Raw genomic sequence first — 12929 nt, 5'->3', positions numbered from 1 at the left:
AATGTGTTCTAACAAGGTCTGATCTCAGCTGATAGTGACAGGTCTTGTTACATTTTTGGCAGATTAGCAAAGTTTTACCACAATAAAGGACCCAGAGTGTCGCATTTGTGAAAATAGAGCTGGGGAACGGATAAGGAAACAAGAATTGGTTTAATTTATTTGGATTATTTCGTTTTTAAAGAAGTGTCAAACTGACTCTTCTATTCGCGTTTGAATTCATTGTCATCTGTCATTCTCTGTAATATTATTCTCTAATACTAAAAAAGGTCTTTAGTCTCCGCCCATTGGCCATCACAGTGATGAGCAGTGAATTCGCCACGACATGTCTCACCCCTACCTGCAATCACTGTGCCCTTTCTGACTCTATACACATTCTACATACATTATGTGATATACAGAATATATAGTGCATAACCAACAAGACCAGTTCTTCCTTTACAGAAAGTAGAGTGAGGAATATGAGAACGAAAGCGTTTTGACTGATGATAGGGATGTGTTGAGTGGGTTGTGGGGGGAAAAAGGCCATGGTCAGCAACCAAGGGATATGATGAGCTGGGTATCAGGGGGTGAGGTGGAGAGTGACTCCTGGGAGAACTTGTGCTCAAGTTGTAGGTCAGGAACCCTGCAGAGGCACGATAGCCCTAATAAGAGTTTCCAGAGCTTTTTTAATGCATTTTTAATGATGCCCAGCCCTAGAGTCGATGACGAGCGGTGTTGCCGTGACGTGGTGTGATACCAAAGCCTTCCCCTCTTTGGTCAAACATCTTGATGATTCCTTCCTTCCCCATCTTCCTTTATTCCTTCAGTGGAGACGGCTGCCCATTTAATCGATATTAGCTGCTCAAAAGTTGAAGTATGTATGTATGTATGGATTTAGCCGACAGCGGGTTGCACATCAGCGTTGTGGCAGAATTTCAATGTAAAACTGCACAATAACAGATGTGTGTTGCAACACTGTAAACACAGCTTTATCTTTAAGTGACAGTGAATCAACACTAATCTGAATTATTTAATGAAGAAGTACATTCAAAGAGGGACGGAGAGGTGAGGCGTGGGGCGTGGGGCTGTATTGCACAGGCTTAAATTATATATCATTCCACGAGGGTTACCATGGAAACAGAAATAGGAACTATAAGAAACCCGAGAGCCGTAGGTGAGAGGCCTTCCCCTCAAAATTGGTTTAGAAGCACACCGGTGAAGTCTCTCTCAGTGCCAGCTGCTCTTTCCCTGTTTTGCTGACATGGACCTGCCTGTTCTATCACTATGTATACTTTTGGACATCCTGGCTATGAGTTGTAAGTAAGCTTCTTTATTTAAAAGGTTTCCATGAACTTTAAAGGCTAACTTAAAGGGCTTGAAAAGTTGGAAGCATGGAAGTGTTTTCCCACCCTAACACCCTGATGAAACTAACACACTTCATCAGAGATTTGCTTACTCCTGTAGTCCATTATTTGCTTTTCATGCACTGTGCGTGTATCCATTCCAACACCTGCAGAGATCAAATATGAAAAGAGAATACAATCTTTGACTTAGTTGGGCTTTCACTGGACACAGAGCTGATGATGTAATATTGTGATTTACGAGTATTATGAGTAGTTGAAGTTGGCTGTTTGATTTATTTTTAAACGTCCACTCCCTGCCATGTGCACATTAACCATAGTGAATTTGTATGAATAAAGTAACTTATCTTATGCAATGACAGTTTTCCATTCCTTTCAGCTCTGCTGTATTCAAAGCAGGATCAAATAGTCTGTTACATAATACTTTCTAATGTTTCTCACTGCATTCAAGTTACCTTTTGTGTTCTTTACACACACGCACCATTTCCACCAATTGTAGATTGGGGTTGATAACAAGTTAACAGAATAATCATTGTGAGTTTTCTGTGTAACCGCACGTGTTAGTTCAGTGACCCCGACATAGACTTTACATTTGATATACAAAATTTCAAATCTTCACCTCTGTTGATGTTCTTGGGGACCAAGATCTAGGTCTTCAACAGAAAATACGACTGTTCCACGGCACTGAAGTAGAGTATCTCCTCCAAAGGCCTTTAACTGTTACAACCTTTGCAGTGTTTTAGCCAAAGCAAATAAATGTAGCTAGCAACTGCCTCACTGCTCTGACAGTAAACTAGTCCCACTACAACTACTTGGATAGTAGATGGGTGTCATCTCATCACACAGATGATGACCACAGCTGTAGCAGACTCGCTGTGAATCGATGTGCCTCTGATATTGTTTTCATTGATCTGTAAAGCCAGAGGAGCAACAGCTTGTTTATTACTCTTTCTGCTATTGCAACTGCAATAATAATGTTCCAATGTCTTATAGCCAATGCTAATGGATTTCTCCAAAATCACATCCAAATTCATTTTTCTTATGTCCCTCTCTGTGTGTCCCAGGGCAGTACCCAATGCAGGGACGTATCATTGGAGGATATGAACCACCTCCACATTCTATTAAGTACATCATCTCAATACAGACGGGGACTCTTCAGCACATATGTGGGGGTGCCTTGATAAACACATTTTGGGTGCTCACAGCAGCACATTGTAATATTGGGTAAGCTATTTCCTTTTCTTTTTTTTTGGACTCTGGGGACTCTTTATTCACAGTTCCTCACCTCAGACAAAAGGTCTCAGTGTACTGGATTACAGAGCATATGCTTCCAGTACATGACATGTTTAGGGAAGAAGTTGCAACCAGTAATTGTAAGGCCTAATGACACTGAATGAACTGGAATTCATTACTGGCAGAGCCAGTATGTTTCGTAAAAAGCCATATCGGATTCTCAGTTCTGTGAGTTATCAAAAATGAGAGAATGTAGATGAAAGTGATACAGGCAAAGTTATCACAATGAGAGGCATTGTGTGTGTGAAGCTCCTTGCTGCTGCTATCTGACACAATCATCTGATGACCTCCAGACTAATTGACTATTTACTTTCATAGAAACTCCAAAACAGAAACAAGTTAGCTGGGCGGTAAGCAATTGTTCTGACCAATGATTTTGTTTATCAAGTTGATAAGGTCACAACGATAAATCAATTTCGCACGTTGGCCTTTTATGAAATGTCACACATTGAAAGGAAGTCTTTGCCTTCCTATCACTCCACAAATATTTAAATCTATCCTTGAAAAAATCTATCTGCATTGGTTTATGTAAGGCCAGTGGTCCGCCGGATTGTCAACTACCATTATTTTATTTATTGTTGCGTTAGTGTTCTTATGAATTTACATTGTGTTGAGAAAAGGCTGGCTATTTATTCATACAAAGTCCGTAAAACCTTCACACTAAACACCTGGTACATGTATGCAACTGCTACAGAGTGAGGATGTTTTGTTCTACCAGAGAGAAGAAGTGAATGTATAAAATAAGTGGTAAGATTTAAGATTAAGATTTTAATGTTAGTGTTTACTCAGAGGACATTCTTGCTAATAGTGGTAGCATCTTAACCGACACCATTTGCCAATTGAATCTCAAGTTTGTTGCTCTCGCTAATTAAAAATACTTCTCCCAGTGTTTTACGTGACACCACAGAGGCTTTTGTTAGTGAGAAACAGTACTACTCCCTCACTTCAGTTTACCAGCTAGCAAGCTTTGGTGAATAGCTTTTGAGCAGGACAGTGTTGAGGAAAGTACTCCAATATTTTCCATTAGAAAAAACATGACATTCCCTGTGGGACAGAGCAACAAGGGGAGTTTCATATTTTCATCCAGGAGCTCTGGTTTGACCAGTTCCTGGATGACGCCATTTCTATTCCGATTCCATCAAGACATTCAACAGGAATGTCCATCTTGCTGTTTGGGTCCCATCTCTCCATGGGTGTTTTCTAAAAAGTGTAAACTTTTATAGTAGAATTCAAGGTCACACTGCAGCAAGTAATTTACAGCTGAAATTCCATCACAACACTGTCGTTATTGGTTTTTAAATTTCTGTTGCATTTGTACATTAGTTATGAACTTCTCCATCATTTTGTCGCTTTAACTTCACACCACACAGCTGTTCTCTCCTTGGATGCGAGTTGGAAAATTTAATTTGGTTGAACTAATTTCAGACGGATCGCTGAATGCATGAGGGTGATATTTTCCCCAACAGCACATATTGAAGTTCTTACTGAGTAAGATAATAATAAAGTTGAGAAATCCAAAATCTGGTTTACCCTTCAAATTACCCCCAAATTGAAATACATCTAAATATAAGTTAATGTCAAAAATGCTTGACCATTATGTAATTTTGCTATTATTAATTTTACTATCCCTGTATTGCATCATTGCAACTATAATATTGTTTTCTTTTTTCATCCTCAGGGCAAAAAATATGATCATAGTAGCGGGAGACAACTCTTTAAATGTATATGAGGGCACAGAGCAGATGTCATCGCCTCATCTTTTAGTCCCACACCCTGAATATGACAGCAAAACCGACGATAATGATATCATGCTTATAAAGGTACAGTATGCAAAACTTACAAGTAATATGCTCAAATTCTAAATTGTGTACTGCAGTATGTCTGTAATCGCTTTGAAATAGGGATTATGTCTTTCAGTCCACATTGGTAACTATTTTTAGGTGTAACTCCCATTTCGTGTATTTATTAAACAAGATGCCATTTGTTTTACTTAACTGAATCTGTTGTAACCATCTTCAGTATGTATTTTCACTAATCAGCTGGGTCCTCCCACTATCCACTGTCTCTCCAGCTTAAGGCCCCGATGTCCTTAAACAGCTACGTGTCCATCGCTCTTCTGCCCAGGCAGAGCGCCATCATACCGGAGGGCAGAGTGTGTAGAGTGTCAGGTTGGGGATTAACCAGCGCCAACGGAGGCGCTCCCTCCTCCCTCCTCACAGTCAATCTCCCCATCGTGTCCACCGAAAAATGCAACAGCAGCAACTCCCATTATGGCAAAATCACGGCCAACATGCTCTGTGCTGGTTACAGCACTGGTGGAAAAGATGCTTGCCAGGTAAGATCCCAGAGCTTTCTTTTCTACAATACATGGCTTCTGCTTGTCTCTGTTTAATTCTGGTTTATAATTACCGTATTTCCTTTTCAATTTGTACATTCAGGCTTTATGTAAATATAAAACGTCTTTGTACTGGAACTTTGGCAATTTGATATATATCACAAATATATATCACAAGTGAACAAGTCAAATGCCTGGAATTTAGTAAATCTGAGTATGATAAGGCCTGTTTGAATATCATCCCTGATGCCTCTGTCTTGATATTACAGGGAGACTCTGGTGGTCCATTGGTGTGTGAAGGCCGAATCTATGGCTTGGTGTCATGGGGAAAGGGTTGTGCTGATGCCCAATATCCAGGAGTTTACACTGCTGTGTCCAGGTATCGCAGATGGATTGACAACACAATATTTAGCTACTACAGCAAGTGTCCTTCTAAGTATTAAAACTCACTCTGATCTTGAACTTGGAACATGTCGTCACTGTTCCAATGCTTACTTTGTTTTAATATTTGTTCTTTTTACCATTTGCGTGGATTTGGATCTTTCAAGGTTGAATATTTATGACCTTTTTAATACTTTACAAAGAAATCAGACGGTCAATTCATGAACAGACAATTCAATAATGCCATTTGTCGGGAAATAATGAATAACATCAAGATAATGTGCCATGTTGTTGATAATGAATAACATCCGTAAAAATACAATGAACAATAACAAAAACAACTTTGCAATATAAATCAATCCTATACAAACTGTTGTAACTACTCTGATTATGAGGGCTATGATGTTTTGTTGATACGGCAACTGAAGGGTTGATTCATGTCAAGTCAAGGCAAGTCAAGTCAAGTCAAGTCAAGTCTCAAAGGGCTTTACAGACCCACAACATCACAAATGAATCCTAAGGTCCAGTTCATGCCTTTTTAAACACTAATATTAATAAATAATGGTAGAAATGATAACTGATTTTATACTTGTCAAGTAAGCAATATAAAGCATACCAATAATAATCACTACTAATAATAATAATGATACTAAATGATTGCGTGTGTGTGGTGGAGGGAGAAGGATCAGCTTTGATACATCTACTTGCGTGTTAATTACCAAATTAAAGTTGAATCAGTAGGTAAATGGGTACTGCCAAAATAACGTGGGTTATTCATTGACTTGTGGTGTTGGCACATGTGGGGTATAAAGTATTGTCAAGTGTATAGAGTTGAGAAAATGCATAGAATGAAACTGTAGGTGTGCTATGAAACGATGTGACCTGTGTGCTTTTATGTAATAAACCACTAACTATTCTATCAGGTTTTTCATCCACTCTCTGGCTGATGAGCACAATCCCAAATATGACAGCTTGGACATGCGTCTCTGCTCCGTGCTTCTGGAGTGGAGACTTAATGGACATGCCTCTCCATGTTGTCACATTTATACAAGTCGGTAAAATTATTACAAGGAATTAATTAATTAGTACACGGTACGCTGATTAATTTTTAAAGGGTACAGTACTTATTGGTATTGAGTGTTAATCTTGTTTGTTTCTCCTCAGTGTTTCTGAAACGGCTGATGAATTAAACCAAAACTGGACAACTTCCATGAAATATGCATTGAGCTAGTTTGCCCTCTTAGCAATCTTTATAATGGCTCTGAGGCATGACTCCCTCCTCCTCCTCCTCCTCCTCCTCCTCTTCCTCCTGCTACTCCTGCTGGCACGACATGCTGAGCGTCACTTCAGCCAGCTGAGCCGAGATTCCCGCAAAGAAAAGCGGAGACGCGGTCAGGTGAAATCTGTCCAGACTGCATCACACCTGATAGGTCTCAGTGTATCACAACAGAATGAATAGTTGATGGCCTACTTTAGAGGGATCTCTTGTTTCACAGCCCGGCCCCACTGCTCAGTAAAGATGGGTGTGCCAGCACCCTGTGTGATTGATGTACTGTATTTCTAAGCTTTCATCGCTCTGATTTTTCCAGGTTGGTTACATAAAAGCAGTGTCATTTTGTTCTTTGCCATGACAAGGACTGCTGAGGGAGTGTCGTGGTTGATCTAGTATACCCTATATGTGTGACTGTGCGGTACAAAAGAGCAGGTCATCTTCCTGCCTGCATTTATGTGTTTTGTGTTAGGTCCTATTGATTGAGGCTTACGCTGACGTTTCCCTGGATAGCCCCTCTCAAGAGATGGTGCTTTGTTGTCGGAAAGACAAAACATGTTGTATAGCTCTTTTTTCAAAGGCAAAATGTCCCACCCAAAACCAGGCCACTGGGATCCATTATTTTTCTATATTTGCATTCTGAGATTTAAGGGACTGATGGCATTTACTGGGAAGATGAAATTTAGTCATAATAGGCATGTAGTGTGTGTCTAAGTGCTGACACAAATGTTATAATATTGTAGCAGTTGTTTGAAGGTGAATGCATTGCTGGTAGGTTCAAACAATACAATACTAATGGCTATGGAATGTGTCATGGGGTTGGCAGCAGATTTCATCTTCACATGATTAATTTGAACCACTAGGGGGCATTAGATTATTAAAGCATGAAGAACACAAAAACAACAGATGCTGGCGCCTGCCTCTGCTTCTTTTTTGATCATAATTAACCAGTTATTAACCATTTATGCAATGATTTTATTGAAATTACCATGCAAGCACATAATAGAATAATGTGTGTTTGTTCGGTTTTTAGTTGTGAGCTTTGTGCTTCATTAGAGGACAGAGTAAATAGCTTTCTGTGAGATTTCTATTATTGAAATTTCTGAAATTGATTTGCCTGATCAACTATACGCTATTCTGTAAACTAGGTTTTCAAGACCAGACAATGGTTCTGTCAGGATCTGGGCGTGATTGCGCTCTGTTCTGTTTGTTTTCAAGCCTGTGTCATTGTTCCTGGCTGGGCGTGGCTACCTGATTCCTGTTCCCGCCTCAGGGACATCTGGAGATGTTCATTGAGAGGGGGGTACTGTCACAGTCTGTCACGTATCAAGCAGAGGTATCCAAAGGAGCAGGCAAGAGACGGGACAGGCAGGGTAGATCCAACGGCTCAGGCAGGAGACATGGTAGAATGCAAGACACACAATGCAAGAGTTTGTGTTTATTGATATTTTTTTTTCTCAGTAACATTTGAATAATTAAGACAGCATTCACAAGTGCAAATTTGTTAAGTTTGAGTCATGAAGAGAGAATGTGAACTGTTATAGCAATGCTTCATCTCATCACCTCTGAACTATGTGTTTGTTCCTCTGTAAGTTGTGTTATTGTGGGTGTCGATGCATATGTTCAAGTCTGTAGGTCTTTGAATGGACCCTTATGTATCCATGTTGTTGTTTGTTCTACAGCACAAACATAGAAGTTCTGTCCTCCACAACAAAGGCTAAACATATCTCCTGGATTCACTAATAGAAAATGTGTTATCCGATAATGACGCTAACGCCTTGTCACATCTATGTGCTTCTACTAAAGAAGGTCAAAGTTACTATAGGATAGAGCTCCATGACAACATACAGAGGGTTTAAAAGTTAGTAGTCAACATAATGGTATCTTACTAAACTTGTAGCTTAATTTAGAGGAGCTTTTAGAGGCTCATATTCAAGGATGCATAAGGATGCATAAGTCCATTCAAAGACCTACAGACCTTATAGCTACAAATGCTCCAACTTACAACGGAATGACAGCAACAAAGTTCAGAGGTAATTTTCTTGGAAATTACATTAAGTTAAATCCTAGGTAACTTCAGAGCAACGGCATGTTTACTAATCTATGCTTTAGCAATCTGTGCACACAGATTTCCACATTAATCCAAAAGTGTTCCTGCCCTGTGACCTCTGTGACCACAGTGAATGGTCACTCTGTTAGCTTATTAGCCCAGATTGCAGTGCTTATTATTTGTATGTTTTGGGTTTTACCATAAAATACCAAATGTTTGCAGAAGAAAAACATCGGTTAGAGAATATGTCCAGAAATATTTAATGGAACCGATTTATTTAAAACCAAATTAAGGAGTCTTCATGTTTGTTGAAGCTCCTCTGGATCTGACCTCTGCACCTGACTCTCAGAGCCTCAGAGCCTCAGAGCTGCAGAGCCGCAGACCCTCAGAGCCTCAGCACACGTTGGGCTCTGTCGTGGCTGTGCGGCAGTGTAGGACTTTCAGCAATGTGTCGATCTTGTGGGAGTCACGGCGGAGGCACGATAACAGGAAATGAAAGTTCACCAGTCTGGACATCCGATCTGGGCCGAGGTCGTTGTTCCCCCCAAAGGGTAGGAAGGAGATCATCTGAGCCAAAGGTCCCATCTGAGGAAACGAGGAGGAGGTAATTTATTATCATGTCATTACATTTTACATCAACCAGGGTTGATTGATAAGTTGTAAGCTTGATACATAAGGAAGCGATCCAGGTAACAGTTTATTTGAGCAATTACTAATCAGCAGAAGACAACAATAAATCTGCTACTGTACCAGACAGAGTGGAGATCATACAGTCTACAGATTCTGGAGCAGATGTATGTACTGTATGTGAAACACCCAGGGTGCAGTTGTGTGTTCGCAATTATTGAGTATAATGTCTAATTTACTGAGGTTGCAGCCAACTACATGATCAGCGAATGTGACTACTAAGCATATTTAGCATGGTACAGTTAGAACGGGGGAATCTGTCTCAACAACCATTGCTCTCTGGTGTTCTGGACATTATTGTGTGTTTGTCGCTGAACCTCGTCTCCTGCCGCGTCACCTCTGACTGTAGCCTGGCTTTGGATTTCCCTTTTTGAACAGCTCCTCTCTGACCAGTTGTAGAGTTTTGGATTTGACATCAATAACTTTTATGACAGTGTCAAGACTCGATCCCTACCAAAGGTAAAATCAAGCCTCCTGTGTTTATTTACTTATATTTGGACACAATGTGACTAAAATCTATGACAGCTAAACATTTTAGTTGCAGTCATTTGGCCATCTTGTTTGGGCACAGCTGGTCAATGTGTGAAATATAAAGATATATACAGCCTTGACCTGGGCACCGACAAATAAACGTGTTCCATCGGACACACGCAGAAAGTAGATCATTCCCATAAGGGGGATAAAAGAGGTCCCAGTATATGTGAGGTACATTTGAGATTTCACACACACCTTTCCTGATAGAATATCCAGGCCATCTCCCAGGGTCTTGGTGTCTTCCTGCAGCTCTCTGATCTTGCTGGAGATGGCGTTGTGCGCTTGCTGAGGTAAAGCGTTGGCAGAGTCCGACAGCACAACAAGTGGGTCCATCCAGGCCTGGAGCAGTGAACGAGCCAATGACAACAGCTCTGATTCCTGGACGACAAATCAGAGATAACACAGTGATTAATCAGTCGTATTCTAAGATAAATCAGGTGTGTGTGAAAGACAGAGAGAAAGACCGACATACAGATGGAGAGAGAGAGACAGACAGACAGAGAGAGAGAAAGAGACAGAGCGACAGAGAGACAGACAGATACAGCGAGAGAAAGAGACAGATGGACAGACAGAGAGAGAGAGAGAGAGAGAGACATCATCACAGCTTTATGATTCCTTCCTACCTAGTGATGTTTGAGGGAGGAGTCACTTACAGAAACTTGGAGTGCTTGTTCTTTATCGTTGGGAGTTTGCAGGGAGGAGGTGTGGCACAGTGAGGGGCGGGGCATGATCATCCGGCCAATAGGAGGCAAGTGAGAGTCCTGTCAGCGTCAAATGATAGTTTATTGTTTATTAGCTTGATTTACCTCAAAGTACCATAAAAACCATGAAAACACATTTACGTTTGTAGATTGTAGAATGAACAAGAGCAATTATACACACACCACACACTGACCAGTTGGTGTGTGAGGGAGGTGCTGAGTGAGTGCAATCTGTCAGAACGCTGCGAAGCTCGATCCAGCAGCTCGTTGATGGGAACGCCACTGCAGCAGGCCGCCATGCACAATACTACACACAAACACACACACACAGACATACACATGCACACACACACAAGCACACACACAGGCACACAAACATACGCATGCACACGCCAAAAACATACACAGACGCACACACATGCATGCACACACATACAGTAGATAGTTATAGTTTATTGATCAGTGGGAGATCACACACATACATAGACACACACGTGCGCACACACACACAAAAAACTCATTAAAGCATCATTTTTATCTGACAAACCTGTAAACAAAAAGCCTCATTTATTGACCGATTATTGATGTTTTTACAGCAGTTGTGTTTCCTGTATCTTATTGAATATTTTATTTTCTATAGAAGAATTACGTAACTTTATATTTTACTTTTTAGATAAACTACACTGAGATTTTACTTCAATCAAAACGTTTTAAAATATTTCCTTTTTTCTTATCTCTGTCCTTTTAAAATGTGGAGAATTAGTTTCTTGTTTCAACTTCCTTAATTTTTCCAGATTGTTTAGTTTCAGTCCCTTCTGTCTTTAATTGTTTGGTCATTACATTTATTTTTCTGTCCTCAGATGTTTCTCAGAATTAAAACAGGGAATTCTCACCTGCCAGGTAGATGTTGTTTCCTTGGTGGACCATCACTCTCTTCCTCTTCTTCCTTTCTTCTTCTTCTTCTTTTTCGTCTTCTTCGTCTTCTTCTTCTTTCTTCCCGTTCTTCTACTTCTTTGTCTTCTTGGGTGTCCTCCTTTCTTTCCTGTCATTTCCTGTTTTTAGCTCCATTTATATTTTTGTGTCTCCATCATTTGTTTATGCAGGAGGAAGAAGGGCAAGTGCTGATTGACCCAGCTTTTAATGAGAAACATGGCCAGCAGGGGGCTGCATGAATGCAACAGGATGTGTGTGTGTGTGTGTGTGTGTGTGTGTGTGTGTGTGTGTGTGTGTGTGTGTGTGTGTGTGTGTGTGTGTGTGTGTGTGTGTGTGTTTGCCACCAAACAATTATAGGCAGGGATATAAACAAATAATTATTCATGATAATTAAATGCCCGAATGCCCTTTCCATCAGAATGCATGAATACATTTCAGCGATTGAAATGTTATTAACTCTTTGACTCTTTAACTCATTTTCCCCTTTGTCATTTGTAACATAGAAAATCATTAACTTTGCAGAATAAAAATAGATTAATGATCAAGAAATGTGCAAAGTGCTGTTTGTAGAGTGAGTTTCAAGGATTTGATGGAAGCAGGATGAGGAAACACCTTTGCGTGGCTTCATCTGACAAAAACATGCACATCCTGAACGGCATCTTGATGCCTCGGCTGCTGTTTGCACAATTGTTGGTAGGTTGGTAGGAAAAATGTGTTGTTTCAGAATGAGATTATGTTGGGAATGCCACGCATTTAAATGAGATTAGTTTATCTTAAATCCTGCACATGCAACATTTACCTCAGCATTCATCACACAGCCAATTTCATCCAGACAAGGCGTGGTGTCAACCATACAGGTCTGGTGGTGGATACTGGAGGGATCTCACATATCATTAAGGATTTAGTACAAGTTTAAGAAGTTTGACGACAGGTTCCAGATAGAATATGCAGAAGTTTGCTTGATTGAAAGCAAGAGGCGACATAAGGCCACACTGAGAGAGGCTTTGTATATCTCCTCCTGCCCACAAGACATCGGTCCTATAAGAGCAGCTTAGGGTAATGTATCCTACAACAAAAAGACAGCACATTCCACATTTACATATTTAATGAGGTATGGGAAAGGGGTGTCATGCAGAAATGGTTTGAGATCTTAGGGCACTGTAATTATGGTGATATTCTGAAATTACAGTATGTTGTTGATGGTATGCCAATCAAAGGTAAACCTGACAAATCTACCCTACATTGCAAAGTATGTAGTCAGGGTAAGTCATTCACTATGCTTATTTTTTGTGTACTTCCTGAAAAATAAGAGTGACACAGTACAAGCCCAGATTCAGCCCCATGCAGCAAGGTTAAAGGTATCAGGTCAGATAACTGTGCTGAATTCATGGAAATTCATGCACAA

General features: G+C 40.3%; 2 protein-coding genes across 2 annotated transcripts; one reads left to right on the top strand and one right to left on the bottom strand.

Moving 5' to 3' along the window:
- The first annotated feature begins 1240 nt into the window (after window positions 1–1240).
- LOC143013255 (trypsin-3) lies at window positions 1241–5411 on the top strand. The gene is made up of 5 exons (XM_076166812.1): window positions 1241–1295; window positions 2405–2564; window positions 4312–4453; window positions 4705–4968; window positions 5238–5411. Exons 1-5 carry the CDS (start codon window positions 1241–1243, stop codon window positions 5409–5411), a joined length of 795 nt encoding a protein of 264 aa, XP_076022927.1.
- A 3651-nt stretch (window positions 5412–9062) lies between these two features.
- prl (prolactin) lies at window positions 9063–11518 on the bottom strand. Its single transcript, XM_076166227.1, has 5 exons — window positions 11485–11518; window positions 10786–10898; window positions 10544–10651; window positions 10086–10268; window positions 9063–9254 (listed from the first exon to the last, which is right to left on the bottom strand). The coding sequence occupies exons 1-5, from the start codon at window positions 11516–11518 to the stop codon at window positions 9063–9065; spliced, it is 630 nt and encodes a 209-aa protein (XP_076022342.1).
- Between the last annotated feature and the right edge of the window lie 1411 nt (window positions 11519–12929).

Source organism: Genypterus blacodes, unplaced genomic scaffold (assembly GCF_046128005.1).
Source record: "Genypterus blacodes isolate CSIRO-AG114 ecotype Tasmania unplaced genomic scaffold, CSIRO-AGI_Gbla_v1 ptg000156l_1, whole genome shotgun sequence".
In the NCBI taxonomy this organism is placed as follows: Eukaryota; Metazoa; Chordata; class Actinopteri; order Ophidiiformes; family Ophidiidae; genus Genypterus; species Genypterus blacodes.
This window is presented reverse-complemented; position numbering and strand designations above follow the sequence as displayed.

What these genes read in the sequence shown, in the direction of transcription:
- LOC143013255 (XM_076166812.1), top strand. Translation starts at nt 1,241, where the DNA reads ATGGACCTGCCTGTTCTATCACTATGTATACTTTTGGACATCCTGGCT. An exon ending in GGACATCCTGGCTATGAGTT is followed by an intron (nt 1,296 to 2,404) that starts GTAAGTAAGCTT and finishes TGTGTGTCCCAG; the next exon opens with GGCAGTACCCAATGCAGGGA. An exon ending in GCAGCACATTGTAATATTGG is followed by an intron (nt 2,565 to 4,311) that starts GTAAGCTATTTC and finishes TTTCATCCTCAG; the next exon opens with GGCAAAAAATATGATCATAG.
- prl (XM_076166227.1), bottom strand. Translation starts at nt 11,518, where the DNA reads ATGGTCCACCAAGGAAACAACATCTACCTGGCAG. An exon ending in AAACAACATCTACCTGGCAG is followed by an intron (nt 10,899 to 11,484) that starts GTGAGAATTCCC and finishes GTTTGTGTGTAG; the next exon opens with TATTGTGCATGGCGGCCTGC. An exon ending in TGGATATTCTATCAGGAAAG is followed by an intron (nt 9,255 to 10,085) that starts GTGTGTGTGAAA and finishes TCGTTTCCTCAG; the next exon opens with ATGGGACCTTTGGCTCAGAT.